The 22,259-nt window shown below is 37.3% G+C and overlaps 1 protein-coding gene across 11 annotated transcripts in view; it reads right to left on the bottom strand.

The window, feature by feature from the left end:
- Window positions 1-22,259, bottom strand: part of ST8SIA4 (ST8 alpha-N-acetyl-neuraminide alpha-2,8-sialyltransferase 4) — a 127,568-nt gene that overhangs the window by 101,631 nt on the left and 3,678 nt on the right. For all 11 annotated transcript variants that reach the window (XR_010468859.1, XM_065045486.1, XM_065045485.1 and 8 more), the window contains exons 2-3: window positions 18,954-19,085; window positions 8,479-8,736 (exon numbers count right to left, since the gene is read on the bottom strand). Coding sequence is in view for 10 of the 11 variants with exons in the window: in XM_065045486.1 (XP_064901558.1) it covers window positions 8,479-8,736; window positions 18,954-19,085 (390 nt within the window). In the remaining variant the exon portion in view is untranslated. The remainder of the gene's footprint in view (window positions 1-8,478; window positions 8,737-18,953; window positions 19,086-22,259) is intronic.

Here is a 22,259-nt window from a genome sequence, read left to right as displayed (position 1 = left end):
GTTTCTTTTTTTTTTTTCCTCGCCACAACAATTCACTGTAAGTGTATTTTTTTAAGACCAATGAGCTTATGGCTATTTTTTTCTATATAATTTTGTTTAATCAGAAACTCTAGCTCCTTCTTTTTCCCCTTGCACTAAACTAACAAATAATTAGAGTAATTATTTGCTGTGTTACTTCTTCTAAGCACTATCTATAGTAGAAGTGTTCAGAAACTGGTCTAACAATACAAAGATTGGTACATTTGGGAGAGAAGGTTAGGAAAAAAACTAAGTGGGAAATGTTCCTAATCTGGGTGATTGGCACTATCTTAGGCAATAACATGTAAGGTACTTCAAATTAATGCTGCAGTCTTTGTCCATGACATCGGCATGACATGACATGTCATGTCCCATGACATCAGCACAGACCATACCTAAAACCTCACTGCAGCCATTTCAGCAGGGTAGTCTAAACTTACTATTAGGCATCAATTATGTGATTTAGGTAATCAATAAGTTTACAGGGCCATGTAATTTACATACTATTCATGTATAATCATGATACTGAAAGGCAAATACACATATAGAAAATATTCATAGTAAAAATGCAGAAGTTACCACACATGAGCTTTCAGTGTGACAGCATAAGATTTTCAACAGGAACATGCACTGCAATGCTATCACTAAAAAGAGACCTGAGGTAAAAAGGAAAAATCAGTTCATGTCTGAAATATCACATAGTATTCGGGTATCTGCAGAATAACTGTGATCCTAAGATACACAGACCGGAAAGTCTCAGTGACTGAAAACATGCTTCTTCCAAAACTGTCTATTGCATATATTAGTTACAGAGGGATATTTTAAGAAAAAAAGTGTGGAGGGAAAAGAACTAAACTGCCAATGGCTGGGGTTGCATGACAAGAGAAAAGATTGAAGAATGGAGTAAGTGCTGCTGTACCACACTTATATCACAGTAAACCAACCCTGGGTTTGCTGTGATACCTTTATGGCTCAAATACCTGTAACATACTTAGTCTTTTATACAGCAGAGCTTAACATAGAAAATAATGAAACCATATTCACAAAAATACACTCAAATGAGGTCAGTTATTCCACAAAGATTCAGTTGAATTTGCCTGATCACTAATAAACATACAGCTCATGTACATGCACACAGATGTCTAATATGTAATATTAATAGGCCATATGTTATTCTTCAACTTTAAACAAAAGTAATAAAATTTGTTTGAGTGATCACTATTTCCATTGAGTGATCACTATTTCCATTTTATTTGACATGGAGAACTAGAGGAATATTATTCATAGAGTGATAATGCAAGAATTGGCCATGAATCTGTACACTTGTTAATCCTTTAACAATCTGTGCATTTGAGCTTTACAGGTTGAAATAAATATTTAGAAACCATGCTAAAGTCCAAGCTACACAAAAGTGCTGTAAAAATGTGCTTTGTTACGTATCTTCTCCTTGTACAGCAAAGCCAAAAACAATGATCACACAATATTAACCACTTACACTCTGAGAAGCCAAAAAATGAAAATTATATTGTTGCTGGTAGACACTATATTAAACCTCTTGGAATCATAAGGTATTATCTAAACCAGAATCAATAATGCACACTCTTTCCTGAATAGCCAGCAAGCTTTAATATTTGGGTTCATATCCACATTCCTGTAAGAATCAAAACTGCAATCTCAAATTCAGAGATTGTTGACATTTTAAGAAGCACTTGCATGTGAAAGTAAAATTTAAGGATCAAGAACACAGGAAAGAAGTTAAGTTCATGGTAGCAGACAACCTGACACTTGGAGTACTCTCTACCCAGTTTACTTGCAGGAAGCACATCACTGTAATACCTGTGTATACATAACACATAATTACACCTGGTACTACAAATAAAGGTGTGCAGCAGCACTGTTATAACATTCACATACACCCCAAAAAAGGAAGATTTACAAAAAAACCTCCATGCACAAAGCCACTACCTCCCCCTGCTGAATCTAATTATTAGTAAAATATATGGATTCTCACATGTTCTGTATGCTTGTCTGGCTCTTCATAAAACTGAAATTGCTTCAACTTAACTAAAAGGATATAGATTGGCAGGGCATCACCTGACATATCCCACTCCATCCTAGTCATTAACCTCTGCATGACAAAATAGAGAATGTCTCATAAGAGCTGCAAGCTGTGTAAAGGCTCAGCATAATTATGGGTTCTATTCAGAAAAAGGAATCACAGCTGTCTTTTAAATGTGCCATGTAAAATATACAATTATTGACCTGATATCCCCTTTCATAACACAAGTCCAGAAGAATCCTGATTTTATGACTGATTTCGCTTTAGTCGGAAGATGCATTTTTGCAACATGATCTGCTAATAAACTTAGTTTCTTCTTGTTGCCCAAACTAGTACCTATACCGGTATCGCTACCTTCTTTCTTCCTAGCATCTTCCTTAATGCCAGTGACTGAAATGCAAGTTATCATGACACAGCACAGGGAAGTGACAGAAAAGGTGTAATTGGTATTTTAGAAACAGTGGCAAAACACATACATCTTTACTGTTAAGTGCTTGCTGCAACATTACCCATGAATTACAGAGTTTTACTATTCTTTCCAATATCATTACTTTGACACCAAAATAATGGAATTTCTATCACTGAAAGTTTGTTACATATGAAAAAAAAGAACTACAGCAGTGAAATATTTAGAATGATATTTTAACATATATTTTAACAATATTTTACAATTCTGATATGGGAAACTTTAGAATAGTTCTGCAACACTGTGAGGACAGAAAAAGTTAAAAAAAGTTATTATCCTTGCAATAAATTTAGGCAAAATGATAATTTTCATTGTTTTGGAGAAGCACCTTGCGGTTCTGTGTTTGGAATACAGAAAAAGCAAGAGTTTGAACATTCAAAAATGAAGAGGAGCAAAACCCGCAATGTTTAGACTGAGACTGTTCTGAACATTAGCACACCTCTTAATTGAAACACTTTGTCGATGAACAAATGCATTAATGAAGCTTTCCTGCACTTGAAACTGTTCAGAAAACTACTGAATTAAAAGCGCTGTATTATCAACAACAGGAATAACCAACTTTAAAATAATTTTATCCTTTTATCTCAGGATAATTATAGAAAAAGTCAAGTTAAGCATATGTGCTCTATGTTTGGATGCTCATAGGACACCTCTTTATATAAGAAATCACTTCGGAATGTCTGATCGTTTGTATATGGGTTTACAGAATCCACTTCCTACTAATGTTTCCTTAGTCTTCTGTGTCCTTAAGTCTCCTCCCATATCACCCATTGAAGATCTAACTTCCTTTTTTTTAAAAAAAGAAAAAAAAGTTGCACCAAAGTGGGAATTATAAATGCTTATGGAGGGTACACGGTTCTGTGGCCCACCAGAATAGATAGCACCAGGTGCTACTGACTAAGCATGAGATTCAGCTTCCTAAGATTTCTCTGTATCAGCTCTCACACCTTGACAGGCTGACTGGAGCAGCAGTCATGCAAGGACCATTCCAGCAGCTGAAGAAGTCATGAGTTGAATCCAAAAAGGGAAAATGTGGCCACAAAAAGTAAGGCCTTCTTCAAGGTGCTCCTGAGATGGACGCTACCCATGTCTAACTTGACTGGAAACACGAAACAGCTGCACTGATGCTCCCCCTTTCTCAGGCACTCAAATCACTGAGCAAAAGCATCTGAAGACAATGGCTTTCCGGCTTTCTTCTGCTTTCATTTAATGTTTCAATGTAGTGTAACGATTTGTAGGAAGAGACAGAGGGGCAAAAATAGAGATGACACATTTGAGAGATGAAAAAGGTCTAATGAGCTACTCATGATATATTCAAATGTTATTTTTAAGTGAAGAATCATGTTTTAAAATAAGTCTGTTAAACTGGCAACTTCGCTTTCAACATATCTCTGGTATCTCTGGTTCTGAGCATCTAGGTCTACTGGCACAATGGTTATGCTCCAAGCAAGGTGTATTAAATAAATATTTGGACATAAAAGCTGATCCAAGCTACCAAAAAAAAAAAAAAAAAAAAGTTCCAGAATGTAGGTACGTTGATATCTTAAATATTTTTATTCTGACAAAGTTATGATTTTTTTTTCCTATCAGCACACAGAACAAAGATGCTACTATCACTCTCTGCTTACATATTAATATTATCAGAGAAATTTAAATAGTTTTTCTGAAATTAGCAACCACACCTCCATGGTACAGAAGGTCTGTCCTTCTTCCTGAACAGATATGCTGGTTTCTGCTCACCTCACAGTTGCTTGCCCACAAAACCAAGACATCAGGAAGAAGTCAAACAGAGTATGCTCCTCTTTGCATAAGATAAAGCAACAAATCTGCTAAAGGGCTACACGATTTTTCCATGTCAACTTCACTAACTACAAGAATTGCCATGTTAAAAAACCAATGAAAGTCAAATGGCACTGGAAAAATTAAGAGTTGCATTTGCCCAGTAAAATTCTATCACCAGTGATGACAAAAATATTCAGCTTGATTCCTAGATGCTGACAGAGTTGGCAGGAAAACAACAGGAGAAAGAAGAGTTCTAACATACAAACTACACACTTCAATCCAAAGAAAGAAGAAATTAATATCCTCTCATGGCTGTTCCTTGTCAGAGCAGCCCTAAGCTTATTCAAACAGCTTCACTCAACAGGCCTGTTTTCCATATAGTCCAACTGAAATGACAGGGCCTTTTCCAGAAGCAGAAAAGAAGGCAAACCCCGCAAGATTATTTACTAGGTTTGGGGGCTTTTGTTTGCTTGGTTTTTAACCAAATAACTGCAAAACTCTACTTGGGCTCTCCTTCTGAAAATTTCCCATAATGAATCAAATTAATTAAATAAAATTCCATTAATTAAAAAATCTTCTGATCTTTGACATTGTTTGAATCCTGAACCCAAAGCTGAACAGAATTCATTTTGGTATTTATTCGTTGCCAGAAGTAAATCCAGGAATCTGAGAGTTGGTACGTGGCCATGTTTAGTATTGTTATTTTACATTTACCTATAATTCAGTTATGTATTTCAGGAAGCCCTATGTAACTACTGTATTTCAAAATGTACCACTTACTATAACAAGTTAATCTCTTCTGTAAGATGTTAACAGCTAATACAGACATGGCATGAGAACTTCAGCATGAGAAAGGGTAGACAATGAGGAAATAAGATGTAGTGTATTTAAATCTCACAGGGAGTGAGCACCACATATCTGACCCAACAGCTAGAGAAATAGCGGAGAAAGGAACCACGCAAAAACCAGCTCCTGCAACAACACTGTGCCATCTATAAATCTTAAATGTAATCTGTTTGATTATCTCATACTTTCATTCTGATTTATTTTATGGAATCAGAGATTTTGAAATGCTTCAGACCCTTTCTGGGTATAGTATCAAAATGCAGCAGGCTTTTGCTCACCACTACAAATGCAGTAAGAGGTGCAAAGATCAACAGTCACTTAAAAGGGTGTAAAAACATAAGAACTAATAAAGAAGGGAATACAAGAAACAGGAAACAGTTTATAGTCAGCACAGCTTTTTTTTTTTTTTTAATAGCAGAGGGTCTCCTTGCTTCCTGTTTTCGCTAGATGGGTCACACTTTCTACTGTCAAAATAGGCGTGACTTCACTAAACTTGTGGAACTAATCCATTTTGTCCTAGCAGAAATGTCCCTTGACTCCTGATTTCTGATGCCATGAGAACAAATAAGGCCTTATGTTATCAAGTAATTAAAACCAAGCCACTTTAAAACATTCAGTAATACAGTAAATCTGCTTATGTTGACAAGACATGTTGACTATCTTGCTTGCAAAAATTAACCTTATTTATGCACTTTCAGAGATGTCTAAAGAATGGTATTGTTTTACTTGTAAAATTTGCTGACAGAATTATATCTTGCTTGTAGGCATGCTTATTATTTGGTTCTAGCTTAGGTGCCTATTTTTAAACATTTTTCATAATAGAAGTATTCTAATTATCCGCTGTTTCTATTGGTTCAATGGTCTATGGCAGGCATTGTTTATATAGAAGCTACTGAATATGCTGGAATATCTCAAAGGAAGATGGACTGTTGTTAGTCACTTTGGATGACTTTCAAACACATTGACAAATACAATCAACCTTAAAATAACTAAAGTGCTAGGTACTGACATTCTTTTTTACCCTTAATAAAGTATATGTCCTGTTATTACTAACATCTTCATACCACCTTCACAGGTCCATTAAAATTCAGTATATTGAGTTTATTATACTATAAGACAAATACTACTGGATGTCTGTTGTGCCCTTTTCACTTTCATAGATCTTCACTATCAGTTTTATCATCAAATGAATGGTATTTTTGGTGTTAGATCTAACTTTAGAACTGCTGCTCTAAGTAACAACTCTCTCAACAACATACACTTTTCTTTCAGATGTCAAAAAGAACATACAGTACTATCAAAATCAACTGGAAAATACATTTAACCAAAACAGTATGACATATTTGTCATAGCATGTAGGCATAACACTCAGCATCAGGATGTTCTACAAAAACGTTGTTCATCAGCCTATACGCACAGCTGCCTACAGTACAAACAGTAACTGCTTTTCAGAACTCCATCAGGTGGTGCATTTTACTTCCACAGAAATCAGCTGAAAGTAAAGGCAGTAACAGAATATCATGGTACATTTTAACACCAGAATCCTAATAGAAGTGGAGGTCAGTGGTTACCAAGTATGCCAGTACCATTAGATCATGTGATTACATATCACGTCGCATACAATTTTTTTTTAATGGAAGAAGAGCAATGTAGAAAACTATAACTCTGAGGAATGGTTTGCCTTTAACTTGAAATACAAATGAATTAATTGCTATTTACTTAAAACAGGTGTTATGTACCTATGCACCCATCCACACATACAAAAATAAATATCATATAGTTTAACCTATGAGATAATCTGTCAACTTCTAAAATGTTTTAACTTTGATTTGTAAATCCAAAAGTTTCACTATATTAAAACTCTCTGTAGGCTGCAGGTTGTAAGTATTCTATTCCCAGAACCTTATAAGGATTATTATCTGCAATATCATCAGACTAACTAGTTGATATACTGATCACTTCACTAGTCATACACCATATGAGAGATGTTTGTCCAGTCTAAATAACTGATTAGCAACATAAACTTCCTGATGCTCTCATTAAGCTTCACCATTTTTCTTTTATTCATACACAAATCTTTAAGAATATTATCTTTACTCCACATGGGTTGAATTAGTTAAAATCTCCTAGCACCTGGTTTCATGGCTAGTTGAAACATGGGGAAGAGCATGATTTAAGTAAAAGTATGTACCTTGCTTCCTGAAAGAAAATTTTCATCTAGAAAACCTATTATCTAAATTTTTCTGTAGTCCTGTTAAATTAATCAGATCTAATCTCTGAGAGAGCACAAAAGCATGCTATATGCTAAATGTAGTTTAAAAATGCGGTATTTATTTTTAGATTCCTTCTGCGATAAGAATGTATATTTGAAATACTACTGGTACTAGCAAAACAAATACGGAAAATGAAAGAGTGGTGTTTTATTGTTTCAGTTGCCACTTGCTAATACACCTTTCAAATAAAATAGAACTTTCATGCATATATCCTGTTTTGATTTATGTACTGAAAAAATGTATTTTTTTATGTCCCATAGCCCTTTTTTTTTGCTACCATCTTTCTTCAAAGTGAGAAAAGGCAAATAACTAGCAATGACAACTCATTCTATTTTGTTTTCTGTCACTGCCTGTCTGTTTTGTGCCCTTTCACCTTTCTCAAACCAAAACAATTGAATCTTCTGCTTCAAAAGCAAGAGGACCTATCTGTTGCTCAGCCTTCTCAATATAACGTCTGGCTGTCAAATGAAGTCAGATATTGATCTTTATTTCCGATCAATATGTAAAGTCAAAAGGTATTCTATTGTGCATACTTGAAGACTGAATAAAAAGTGAAGCATATCAACGTTTTTGCCCAAACTGCAGAGATGTAATTTAATGGCAGCCATCTGGTTCAATAGCATTACATCACACTGAAATTCTATCCCATGTTGCAGGTAAGTAACGTAGCAATTTACAACTGCACATCTTCATTGGCCAAGAGCTAAGAAATAATATTTTTGAAAGATAAAACATTTAGCATTTATTGTACCAAGGACTACATAATATTTGTTTTGCCTGGAATAAAAACAAACAGCAAAAACAGGTAGCGTAAACCTCTCTCTTTTGGCCCTTTTTTATTTTCGCTGTAAAAGTAATCCTCTTGTCAATAATATGGGCATGTATTTAAATTTGGGGAATCACACAGTGAAAGATACTGTTTCAGATTAATTTCAGATAATGCCTGAAATTTGTATCTCAGATTAAAACACTTCTCCCAGCTTTTGTCCAAGAAATATAGCAGGCTGTAACTTTAACAGCAGATGAAAACTTACCTTATAACAAAGTCATGGCTATCAATGTCTTTTCCACATCCACTGTCCAGAAGGATGCCAGAATTCCCAACAACTGCACAGTTTTTAAATCGACGATTTTTCATTGGGGAAACTTCAGGGAGAAGGCTGTGCAAATCCTGTGAAATGTTTAGGGTGCGATGCCTGTCCAGTACATAATGGATTACATCTCCCGGCTTGAAGCTACTTTTCACCACTGAGACATCTCTTTCAGCATCCAAAAATCGAAGAATGTTCTTTCTGGGTTGAGAGGAAAATGCAGAGATAAAACCCAACACTCAACTGCTTGCATGGAGTTTATCCAATAGTAATAACGTCTGTATAGACCATACAACATAAAGCAGAGGGTAGACAGTGTCAGACAGACTAAGGCCATTTCCCATGCTCTAGGATGGAGTTAGAACAAAGCTGTTAAGACAGAGTTCAAATCTTGGTTACAATATTAAATGTAAATACTACAGCAATAAAGCTTAATTACTTCCTATGAACAAGGGCTCTGAGAGACCAAGGGAAACTAGAAGGAATACTATTTTTGAGTATTTTACAAAACTGTGGAATAAACACATATTTGAAAAATAATGAGCACAGCTTGTTTTCATAGCAACATAGTTTAGTATATGAGGTATTTATGATTTAGAAAATAAATGCCCTACTACAATCTCATCTCTCACAAATCAGCTTGGTTCAGGAATGGCCCTGTTTTCTTACAGGTTCTTACTTCAGCATAATAATAACATACTCAGTTTAGCATCAACTTGCTCATAATTAACTTGAAATAAGAACAGTCTTTCGTGCCACTTTAAACAAAAACAGCTTTTAAACACTGCAAATTAAATTACTGAAGCTCAGGGTCCACTCAAGCTGTGATCAGAACTCATAGAAACTCTTAAAAACTATCATGTTTTAAATCAGTTGTGTCCAATCCTTTATTTTGCCTCTCTGCAAATTATTGTTTAAACTGTTAGCCGGGTTCAGATACACATGATCAAGACATGAGGGTTTAACAAGCTACCATGTGTTGAGTGAATTATGGCAATTAAACAGTTGTATACTCCAAGTCCACAGCAAGTAACAGTTGAAGAATGTCCGCTTAAATGCCAGCTGAAGAAGTCATGGTTATTGTATCTGCTTATGAGGGTGAGGGCTGGGGTCTAAAAACTGACACACTTTCAATACACAAGTTCAAAAAAAGATATTTTGAATGACTGCAGTTTTCACTACACACTTATCCTTGGTATAAATAGCTGGGAGGGATTCCAGACCAGAGCTGCAGGAGCCATGCAAAGTCTTACAAGCTTGTGTCTGTCCCTGCCCTGCAAAACACGTATGTTTGTGAAGAGGTATAAAGACTGCATCTGAACTTAAGCACACCGTGACGTACAACACACTTAACGAACACCCGGGGAGCGCTGAGCTGGACAGAGTTTTTGCGTGTTAAACAGAAACATTTGCCTCTGCAACTCTAAAAAGACAAGAAGAAAACCAGTAACTCTACATGTTCCACAGCTATCTTCAGGTAAGGTGCAATTTAAAAAAGAATAGACATTTCGTTGAGTAAGGGAATGTTATTTTTACATAGTAAGCTTTTAGAGCAGAACTTCCTTAGAGCAGATCAAAACAGGAAAAGGTAACTACAGATGCCACTCCAGTAGTTGCAACACCCACTGAGAGGCATAAAGGAGAAATAATCCCTTGCAAGTGAAAATGGATGAACTACAAGAACACCATGCTTACCAGCCAGCTTGTGTCACTGCCTCAAGAGGGAAGAATATGTCTGAACCAGTGACACAAAATGCTTATCCTGGAACTGACCTTAAAAGTGTTTCCTCTCATCTCTTAAACTAGGACAAAAAGAAAAAAGCAAACAAAACAAAACTAAAAGGGAATAAAATCTTGGGCTGTTTGTTACAGCTGTCATGTGTGAATGAAACAATACCAGAGCAAAGGCAGCTTGTGCTGAGGCATATGAGGGACTCAGCATAATGGAGCAGGACAGAAAATGTAAAAATCCCGAGTGTCTAAAGCACATTGATTTCCATTATTAATTCAGTTACTTACAGTCAAAGGTTATCTATCTATCTGTCTATCTATCTATCTGCTCACAGAAGTCTTCCAAAGGTTTTCAAGGGGACCTGAATTAGAGTCAGATAATCAACCACTTATTTAACAGAGATGAAATTTCAAAATGTCTATGGAATTTATTTTTCAATAAAATTTTGAGATGGGCAAGTCACTGAATCCTAATGTCTTCTCACACACATTTAAAAACGTTTTCTTATCTGAAGTTGTCAGTAGCATATTCATTAAAATATATGCACACATATTACAGTACATATAAGAAACCTTGTATAAGAGGTGTGTAATAATACTAACATTTAAATATTTAAATTGATGCATCTCACTGTACCCAGATATCTTTTAATACTGAAAGAAATATGGCTCATGCTACTCTTTTAACTTCCTCTGTGCTACTGACTCATCTGTACCATGTGGATAGTACTACTTCCCATTTTCACGTAACTGCTAAGAGAAAAAAAAATACTAAGGAGTATGACAAAAACTGAAAGTACAAACATGAGTGTCTAAGTCAGTTTTGATGCTACTTGATAAGAAGAACTTGTTTAAACATCTGTTCTGCCCTACAAAGAGCACTGAAAATAGCACAAGGTTATTTTGATTAAACAAACATAAAAACAATTTTAAATACGTGCTACTCCACATCCAGCTGCTTATAAAATTCAAAAGTAAAGTCAATTAGATGAAAGAAAAACCAGCACAAATTTTAGTAAACCTTGAAGCAAATGTGTTCTGCAACCTTAGGCTAAAAAGTGTAAAGAAACTGTTTTACTTGAAATGATCTTCAAGTTTTGAAGAATAAAACTGTATGTGGAGCGTGGCCTGAGCCCTTTGCGGTCAGATGATGCAGACATGGCTCACCCTTATCTGGAGCCAAGCAGCTGTTTGTAACATGTTCACATGATTCAAGGAAACATAATGTCACAATCTGTGGTTGTCCTAGGGCATTTTTTGATAGCCAGAAACAGATGTTCCTAGTATTTAAATACCAACTATAACTTTTCCAGAGAAATACATAAAAATTATATTTATATATAAAGAATATAAGTATAAATATAAAAATATAATTTATAAGTATATATTTGTTTGGTGCAAAAGTAATTGTGGTTTTGGACTGTGAATTTTAAATCATTATAAATAGGCTCAAACACATCTTTATTAATCAAAACAAGAACCATCACAATAAACACATTTGGTCAATGAGAAATAAGTTTGTTTATTCCTGTAGCCTAAAAATCTCTGCTTTGGGATTCAGCGAACTCTTGGAAAGCGTTTTCTGCATCCTGCTGGTTGTGGAAGCGTTTTCCCTGCAAAAAGTCATCGAGATGTCTGAAAAAGCGATGGTTGGTTGGTGAGAGGTCAGGTGATATGGCGGATGAGGCAAAACTTTGTAGCCCAATTCGTTCAACTTTTGAAGTTGGTTGTGCGACGTGCAGTCGGGCATTGTCGTGGAGAAGAACTGGGCCATTTCTGTTGACCAATGCCGGCTGCAGGCGTTGCAGTTTTCAGCACATCTCATCAATTTGCTGAGCATCCTTCTCAGATAGAATTCAAGATTCAGAAAGCTGTAGTGAATCAGACCAGCAGCAGATCACCAAACAGTGACCGTGGCCTGATTTTAGTTCAAGTTTGGCTTTGGGAGGTGCTTTGGAGGTTCTTCTTGGCCCAACCACTGAGTTGGTCATCGCCGGTCGTTGTATAAAATCCACTCCTCATCACACATCACAATCTGATCGAAGAATGGTTCATTGTTGTTGCATAGAAGAAGAGGACATGACACTTCAAAACAACGATTTTTTTTTTTTTTAATTTTTGGTCAGCTTATGAGGCACCTGCTTATCGAGCTTTTTCAACTTTCCAATTTGCTTCAAATTCTGGTTGAGTTTTTCAGCAACTTCGCATGTAGTTGTAAGAGGATCAGCTTCTATGATTGCTCTCAAATGGTCATTGTCAACTTCGGATGGCCAGATACTACACTCCTCATCCTCAAGGCTCTTGTCTGCTTTGTGGAACTTCTTGAACCACCACTGCACTCTACGTTCGTTTGCAGTTCCCGGGCCAAATGTGTAGTTGATGTTGTGAGTTGTCTCCACGGCTTCACGACTCATTTTGAACTTGAATAAGAAAACTGCTCAAATTTGCTTTTTGTCTAACATAATTTCCATAGTCTAAACCAAATCTAAAATTAACAGTAAGTAGTAAGCCAGCAGCAAAAAAATATAAAGCAAGAAAAGCGAATTAAAATAATGTATAATGTAACCACATTTATTTAAGAATGTATTCCAATATCAAACCGCAAATTTCAACAATGCAAAAACCGCAATTCCTTTTGCACCAACCTAAGATTACTCTGGGGCAACATGGTCACATTTTTCTATTTCTGTACACTTTACTGGCTTTATTTTGTACTGTAGTCTTAGTACTACGCAACTGTTATTTAATGGCAAACTCTCCCTCCCCTCCCTCAGAATTGTGTGGATTAAGGAAAGAAAATATATCGCTTATACTTTTGACTTTAAAGATTACAAATAAATTTATATTTTTAGACAACTGAAATGATCTCCAACACTTTTCCTGGGAAAATAATTCCTTTCAAGCAAGGCAGAAATCCTCACTGCTGGGGCATTTGGTCTTGTCTGGATCGCAACCATGAGGAGAAGCCCCTTTAGTGCATTGTCAGTGTCCAGGATGCTGGGCAAGCTCATCAGCAACCACATTATGGAAAGAGAGATCAACTAAGTGATTACCTAATCCATGCTCTCCTCTCACTGAAGATGTGCCTTTATCTACATCATCCCATGCCATGTTTGTCTAATACACTTCTCACAACCTCTCATGCTTAGGACTCTGCCAACTCCCCACAAAGTCTACATCAGTGCTTCCCTAGCCTTATCAGCAGCACAACATTCCTTGAGCTAGCTCGGATCATTCCCACAACAACTGAAGCCTGTTCTTGCTCCTCATACCTTGCCTGTGAAAGACAGACTATTCCATAGTCTTGGCAATAATCTTCCTTTACGTGAGGCTAAGAAGCTGCCCAACTTTTAAAAAAACTTTTACTTTTGAATTGGACAGATCATGTGTTACGTATCTCTGAACCCTCTTGTTGCTTTCCTGCAGGCTTTCTCTGATTGATTCACACAGGTCTTCAAACAACTTGATTTTCTAACCCTAGCAAGTCCTGATGCTGCTTCCCACTCCCCAGCTGGAAGGCAGAAGGTGGTCTCAGCTTTTGAAACCACCAAGGACTACAACCTAAGTAAAGCATATGTTTTGCCAGTTGAACTAGTTTAATTAAACAAACAAACAAAACAAACAAAAAACCAAAACAAGGACGAACTGTGTGACAACACAAGGTCACAGCCTGCCCTTCTAGATGGCTACACCTACAGCTCCTGTTGGCCTCCTGAGAAGGCAGTGGAGACTGTGAGTGTTCACACACATACTGGGTTTGGCTTCAGTCTGAATGAAAGGGAGTCTTAAGAAAACATCTTCAAGGAAAGCAGCATTTAAAATCATAGACTCACACAGTAGTTTGGGTTGGAAGGGGATTCTAAAGGTTATCTAGTCCAACTCACAATTTGGATTTGTTAAAAACATGCCTAACTGCAACTAACCATGGAAAGGTTCTTGGCATTGCCAAGTCCATGCAAGACCACACAACCAGAAACACTGTAGTAGGGGAAGTTGCTGTCTGGTTCTGCCTCCATTCTAGCCCTCCTTGTGCCTTTCAGGGCACCCTACTCTCCCTTGACTGAAAAGGTCACTTCAGTAGCTGAAGCACGTACCAATTGGGCACAAATCTTCAGTGAGCATGCAAAAGGAAAAGGGGGCTCTTTAATAGAGTGTGACCCAACTACTGCTTGCCATATGAAGGCCAGTCAGATGTCTGCTTTTCATTAAGTTTAGCGAGTTAGTGTCAAAAAAAGGAGCTAACCACCCCAGCCAACAATAAACACTGACCTTTCAGTTGAGGCAAGGGTCTAAGGAGGCGAGAAACACTTAAGGTTTATTATTACTTATTATGATTATATCATGACTAGAGAGCCCCAGTTTATATGTCTTAGAGACATGGAAGATCTGAAATAAAAAGTGCAATTGGCCCTTAAATGTTGCTCCAAAAGCTTCAGAGCAATTGTACCGCTCCATTGCCAGCTCAGTATTTACTGCTTCCACTTCAAGGACTTGTCATAGCTGTTTCATATCAACTTGAAAGATAAACAACGATAATAATCTGAACTCTTCTAAGAGGGAAGTTGCACTTTTTTTTTTTTTTTTCCATGATGCTGTTAACATCTTACAGGCTGACACTATTCTGACAGGAAATTTCCACTCATCGAGTTCTCTGTTACATTGCAGAGATATTTACATTCTTTACTTTTTTATTTGTTTGTTTTCATCTTGTCTTCCTGCAATTCAAAACCTTCATCTGCTCCTTACAACACAAATGTCCTGTTTAATCAAAAACAAGCAAAAGAGACACCAGACTTTAGTTCATTTCACATGGGTCACAGATGTGCTGGCATCAATCCTGTGTAGAAGGTTTTCCCAGATACGTTTGTACCATCTCAGTCATATCGCTCCTTCCTGCAAGTATGGCCTTCAATAAAACTGAAATTTTGTAGTTTCCATAACTGGAAAACCTTTACATTGCTACAGAGAGTAGAAAGAACTTCTGACACAAAAGCTTGCAGATGGTAGATTCTCTCTCTTCTTCATGACTGAAATAATTCAGACAGAAGGGGAACCAAGCAAGAAGTCTTCTTCCATTAGGCACACGAATTACCAATTATTCTTCAAAGATATCGTCAGCAATCAGAAGGTAATATCAAGTTGGAAAAATTATTCTCCCACCAGACCAAATGTGATTGGCAAGGCACTATATTTGCTACAGTTTCAAGTAATTACAAATATGCATAATTTCCACCTAGTCTAGGTCTTTCTTCTGATGCCTACTTAACATCTCCAAGGGGCTGCTGTTCTCCCAAGAGAGCTGCTACACTCCCCCGACTGCTTCTTCTGGCTGCAAAGTCCCAAAGAGCACCTTGTGACACCAGAAAGCTAGTGGAAGCTTTTCATCCTCCCTTGGGGTCTTGATAAAGGAGCTTTTTCACTCATTGACTCCTATCTGAGCCTGGCCTTACCAAGAATTCATAGGACCTTTGAGGCTGATAGACCTGTCACTAACCTGAGCCAGAGATGATTGATGTCCATGGTCAACAACATAAATAACAAATAATATTCCAGCTGTCAGCCACCTAGGTCCAGACATAATATTGATCAACAGCCCCCACACAAACTAAAACTCACTATCAAATATTTTCTAGGTTTTAAAACTACTAATGTGGGTGTTAAGCTGACATAAGACACAAAAGTAGCTGCCGTTCATGGATGTTTAATGTATTAGGAAATGTCTTTAGGCTGTACACTAATGGTTTCACAAATGATTTCTCCACTGCTAAGAACTGCTAACTGTTTATATATTATTCAACAGGCGCTAGCTTTTTTGTTATTTCTCTCTTACCATTACTGCTATGGTCAACCTCACATGAGACCACCACTGTTCATATTAATAGTTGCAATATTAGAGTATGAATCATCTTTATGGTCTACACGACACATGTAATGTACTTTGGAGGGCTGAACAGTTAGTTTAGCCATGAGAACACCCTGTAAGATTGCTAGACACATTTTAATCTAGTCCTGATAGGTCTTTAAGTGTAAAAACATTTACGGCTAAGATGTTTCTTACTGCTGTGACAGGAAACAAAGATGTACAGCAACCTGCCTGTAAAAGTGAAAGAAGAATGCACACTGTTTAGTCAGCATTGGAATAGAACTCATATCACAAGTGGCTACATGTGGCTTCATCAGGGAAAAGCATGTCAAACTTCCCTCCCTCACCGTAATTGAATACAATATGCAGGTTAGCAGAAGATTTCTTAAAAGAATATGACTGGCTGTTAGCACTGATTCCTTTCATATAGTTTATATCAAATTTTAGCCCTAAGTCACATTAATCTAAAACCTTTTACTGGTTCAGTGAAAACACCTGCTTACTGTGATGGTGTTCATGATGATGGTAGCTATTATATTTAATCTCAAAACAAGACTAGCAATGCGGACATCTAAATAATGTCAGCTCTTTGCTGTCCACTGTACAGAAAATCTTTATGCTGATGAAGTGGAATCTTTACTGCTTAAACCAGTGCACAAGATATGTGTTTTTCTTCACTGTACTACTGAGACAAAAAACATCCTTCACTGCACAATTTTTAAAAACTACCACATAATCACATCATGATTCTTCTTAAGAGCACATTAGTAATTTCTAAAATGAGAGAACTTTCCCCCCACCAGCCAAGAGTAAGGAAAAATCTTATTTTGAAACTCATTATTTTACTAGACTGAGATGATACACATGTAGTAACAGGCTTAAAAAAACCCTAAAGCATTCTCTACTGTTTTACCTCTTCGTCTGGACGATGCATTTTGCTTTTGAAACAGGTCAAAAATGAGCATAAGCCAAGCTTCATTTTCTCTCTTAATATTAATCAAAAACTTATTGTAATATTTTTTACTTGTTTGTTGTTTGGCTTGAGCAACAAGGGGTATTGGTTTAAAATGTTTCTGAAATATAACACCTAAGTTTTCAAAAAAAATTACTCAAAAGAGCTATCATCTATCTCTACTTATAGTCACTCAATGACTTCCAAATCAGTTTACTTTACAGGTAAAACAGTGTACTACTTCCTCCTAATTGTTAGAACCATAGCCTATGATTTGAAATTTCAGCAGTATTCTTCTGAAATCACTCAATATTTCTCCAAATCAAATTGTCAGTTACATGCATACAAATTATTAATACTGTTACTGATATAAAAAAATCTCCTTATGTTTGGCAGACTACACTGGAACAGAACTTAGCCTTTACGGAACAACTAGTCAAACAGGCTACATGTGAACACATGGTCCTGGAAGAAACTCCATTCCTAAGATGCACCTCAGCTGCATTTTAGGATGACCACCAGGTCTTTACCTGTAGGAAACTCAGGTGCCTGGGGAGCAGCTGAGTGACTGAGGGTCCCTTGGTCTAGGCAGTCAGGTTGTGGGGACTCCACAGAGCAGTTGCCAGGCAGCTGAGGAGCAGCTGCAGGCTCCAGAGTATTAATTTGCTGCCTACCCAAATCCTGCTAGTCTTTCCAACCCTGACGCTGTTCCTTGGCCTTCACAGTAGGGATGCACTATGTCCACCACAGCTCAACACTTCCAGAACATCAGTCCTTTACTACAACTTCATATATTTCTGAGCTACTCATATCTTCTGCATGTTTTAGAATTCAGAACATAAAATAGCAGTCATTAAAAAAATGCCCTAAGTTCCTCATTCAGAGAAGCCATGCTTTCATACATTGCCTGCTTAAAATTTCGTAAGCTGTCCTTTAATTAAGAAAAAAAAAAGGTAGAAAGGGAAACAACATAGAAACCACATTATAAACAGATCAAATTCCTATTCAACAACTTTATATTCAGAAAATCAAGTCTACCTCGCTATGTGATTGCTGCTAAATATAGTTATTTTCTATCATTATTCACAGAATGCAACATTTCTAGCCCTCCACACTCTCAACCCATGCTCCATATACTTCTCTCACTGGCCACCTTCTTGATAAAGACAGGGAAGATACGATGACAATACAACACACTATCAGGTTTCTGCTTTCTCTTAGACCCCAAGGTGAGTAGACCCACTGTACTACTAATAGGCATCAGAACTATCACTCACTTTAACTCTGCTAGTGTATTTTGCCCCTCAGCAACAGCCTAAGGCTCTTTTGGTCTCTCTAAGTTCAGGAAAGAAAACTGCATAAGATATGGCTGTTTTCAACATCTGGCCTTGTGCACATGGACTAGCTGGATTCACAGCACCTGACATCCTAGCTCTTGATTCCTATATTTGTCTGTCTAAGCTTCATTTGTAGTTAAGAGAGAAAAACTGTTCAGCATATTTCCATGTGTTCTATTTCAGACCTTTCGGATGAGAGGAAATAAGGTCCGAAAAGTGCCCATTTCTCACCACCAACTGCAAGAGAGTTCTAGACAACCAACTCATTTGTGGACATGCATTATGTAGATACTGACTGCATGGGTGTGATTGACCAGATGAAAACATTTTATTTATTCTTATGAAAGATGACTTGACATTGGAGTCTGATGTAAATTAGTTGCATTTAACACTGAACTCTAAATATGTACAGTTATAAAACATCCACCTACAACCATATATCAAATTATTGTCTTCCAGACCAGAAAAATTACAGACAATATGAAAAGAATTATAGGTAATACAAAATTGATTGTTTTTTATTTAAGACACTCACCTTATTTCCAGTACCAAAGAAGAATTGATTTTCCAACCTCGTACAGCATGCTGGAAGATTGAGGAGTCACCCTTTCGAATTATCTTATCAGAGCTATTGATCATTGATCTGCTCAAACTCAGTTCACCATCTCTGCAATGCAACACAGAAAATACATGATTACATCAAAGCTAACTCTACTTTTAAGTAATTTGTGTCACACGCACTGGTGATATTTCCTTTTTTTCACAACAAAAAAAAAAGCAATTATCTGTTTGCCAAATCAAATAAACTGTACCTGTGAGAAATCTACGGGCCACCTACATCTAATGCTTGAATATGCCATTTAAGATCATAAATATGATTATATCTGTAATGAAATGGACATAACAAAAATTATAATGAACTCCAAATTGTGAACTTGGATCAAACTTCAGTGTTTGTGAGGCAGATTCTGCATTTCTGTGTTCCAAATTTCCAATACTAGACTAAGAATTAAGTGTTAACTTTCAATCCTTCCTCTAGCAATTGCTCATATTCTACAGTAACGGCCTAATAGATTCCCTTTGGCTCCTATTGATACTAAAAGATTTTAATGCATGGCATTTTGGAGTTTAACAGCATACAAAACACAAAATTTCCTTGAGACTTCCTGAAACCTTTGTATGTGTACATCCAAACAACCTCAATTGTCTTATCCTGGCCCTTAGTAAGAGTTACAGCAACATCACTGCTGTATATATATATACATATATATATGTGGTATCGGTATTTGGTAAATTATATAGCAGACTAAACTCAAACTAACCTGCAATGGGACATTAAATAAGCCAAATAAATGAAACAGGTAACATCTAGTAATGTGGAAAAAGTGCTACGATTGCAAAAAACCCTGTAACTAATAAACTAGTATTGTACACTTCATCAAAAACAACACAGCATTAGTAGCAATGCTCTCTCTCCCTCATCCCCTCTGTGCCAACATACTGCAGCACTGACATTGCACAGTCATAGGTAAGACCAACACCTATCAAAAAACCTACAACTTTAAGGCATCATGTAGGCACAAGACCTGTATGCGAATTAACAAAATCATGCTAACTTCAGGGCATATGATGCTGCAGAAGTTCCTACATTCAATAACAAGAATGTAAATAATACTTCTCCCTATTTTAAAATAGGCACTTTGTTCTACTGTTAAAACAAGTGTGTTCACTTACATGCTCACCTCTTTTTTCTTTGAATTGCTTTACTTTATTTTCACTTAAAGTAATATTACATAAACTAGCACCTATGATGCTAAATTTACTCCAGAAATTTCTTAATTGTGTAAAGAACTGTGAAATAAATTTGTGCTACTTTATATCTTCTACAATCACTGCAAATCCCCTCTGAGGTAAATGAAACAGCTGCCACAGCAATTTGTGGGTGACAGTGTCAACCTTCACTCTGAATTACCTTGCCTTGGTGACCCATCAGACCAATAATAAGATCTCTTCTCCTGAAGACACTTAATTAAATATAAAAAAATATATTCAAGCATATAATATAACAGAAGATAAAACTGTTTAAGAAACACTGCATTCCATGTAGTACTCATGTTTCATTACTTGATCTGTAAAGGGTCATTACTATCCATTAAAGAAGGGAGTGCTTTCACAACTATTTTCCTAGCAAAATTCACTATGAGAACACAGCTGACTTTAGGTTTATCACACACTTTGGAATTGCACATACACATTTTGGAACATCTGGGACTTAACCTGCAGTGCCACTTATAAACATAAAATAGGCCACCTTGTGCATTAACAGTTCTACATTACTGGTACTTCTGGGAAGTAAAACATCGCATGGAAAAGTGATTCTGCCTTCCCATGTGGCCAGCCAAAACAAACAAATGGCAGGAGCCCTTCCTTTAGGAGAGAGGCAAGTGTAACATCAATGGTGGCATCAGACACTAGTAGTACACTCAGGATTTTCTTTCCTGCTTCATACAAGAATGGATGGGATGACAGGCTGAGAAAAGAAACTGTATTCCAATACCCTTAACCAAAGTGAGTAGCACCACATTGCACAATAATTTTCACTGATAGGAAGGAAATAGAGATATCACTTAAAGACCTGACAGAAGTACCTTACACCTATATTTTAAAGTGTTAAGGACATACATACTTAGGACTAAATACACATTTTCTTTCACAGAATAACAGAGTCACAGAATGTTAGGGATTGGAAGCAACCTCGAAAGATCATCTATTCCAATCCCTCTGCCGGAGCAGGAACACCTAGATGAGGTTACACAGGAAGGCATCCAAGGAGATCTTGAATGCTTCCAGAGTAGGAGACTCCACAACCTCCCTGGGCAGCCTGTTCCAGTGTTCTGTCACCCCCACTGAAAAGAAGTTTCTTCTCAAATTTAAGTGGAACCTTTTGTGTTCCAGTTTGTACCCATTGCCCCTTGTCCTATCATTGGTTGTCACCGAGAAGAGGCTGGCTTCATCCTGGTGACGCTCACCCTTTATATATCTGTAAACATTAATGAGGTCACCCCCCAGTCTCCTCTTCTCCAAGCTAAAGAGACGCAGCTCCCTCAGTCTTTCCTCATAAGGGAGATGCTCGACTCCCTTAATCATCTTTGTTGCCCTACGCTGGACTCTCTCCAGCAGTTCCCTGCCATTCTTGAACTGAGGGGCCCAGAACTGGACACAATACTCCAGATGTGATCTCACCAGGGCAGAGTAGAGAGGAAGGTAAACCTCTCTCGACCTACTAACCACCCCCCTTCTAATACACCCCAGGATGCCACTGGCCTTCCTGGCCAAAGGGGCATAGTGCTGGCTCATGGTCATCCTGCTGTCCACCATGACCCCCAGGTCCCTTTCCCCTACACTGCCCTCTAATAGGTCATTCCCCAACTTATACTGGAACCTGGGATTGTTCCTAGCAGATGTAAGACTCTACACCTTCCCTTGTTATATTTCATTAAATTTTTCCCTACCCAACTCTCCAGCCTGTCCAGGTCTCTCTGGATGGCGGCACAGCCTTCTGGCATATCAGCTGCTTCTCCCAGCTTCGTGTCATCAGCAAACTTGCTGATAGTACACTCTACTCCCTCATCCAAGTCATTGATGAATATATTGAATAATATAGGCCCCAGTACTGACTCTTGAGGCACTCCACTAGATACAGGCCTCCAACTAGACTCTGTCCCATTGACCACGACTCTCTGTCTTCTTCCCTTCAGCCAGTTCGCAGTCCACCTCACCACCCAATCATCCAGACCACATTCCCTCAATTTAGCTGTGAGGATGCTGCGAGAGACTGTGT

The sequence above is a fragment of the Columba livia genome, chromosome Z (assembly GCF_036013475.1).
Source record: "Columba livia isolate bColLiv1 breed racing homer chromosome Z, bColLiv1.pat.W.v2, whole genome shotgun sequence".
NCBI classification, from domain to species: domain Eukaryota; kingdom Metazoa; phylum Chordata; class Aves; order Columbiformes; family Columbidae; genus Columba; species Columba livia.
This window is presented reverse-complemented; position numbering and strand designations above follow the sequence as displayed.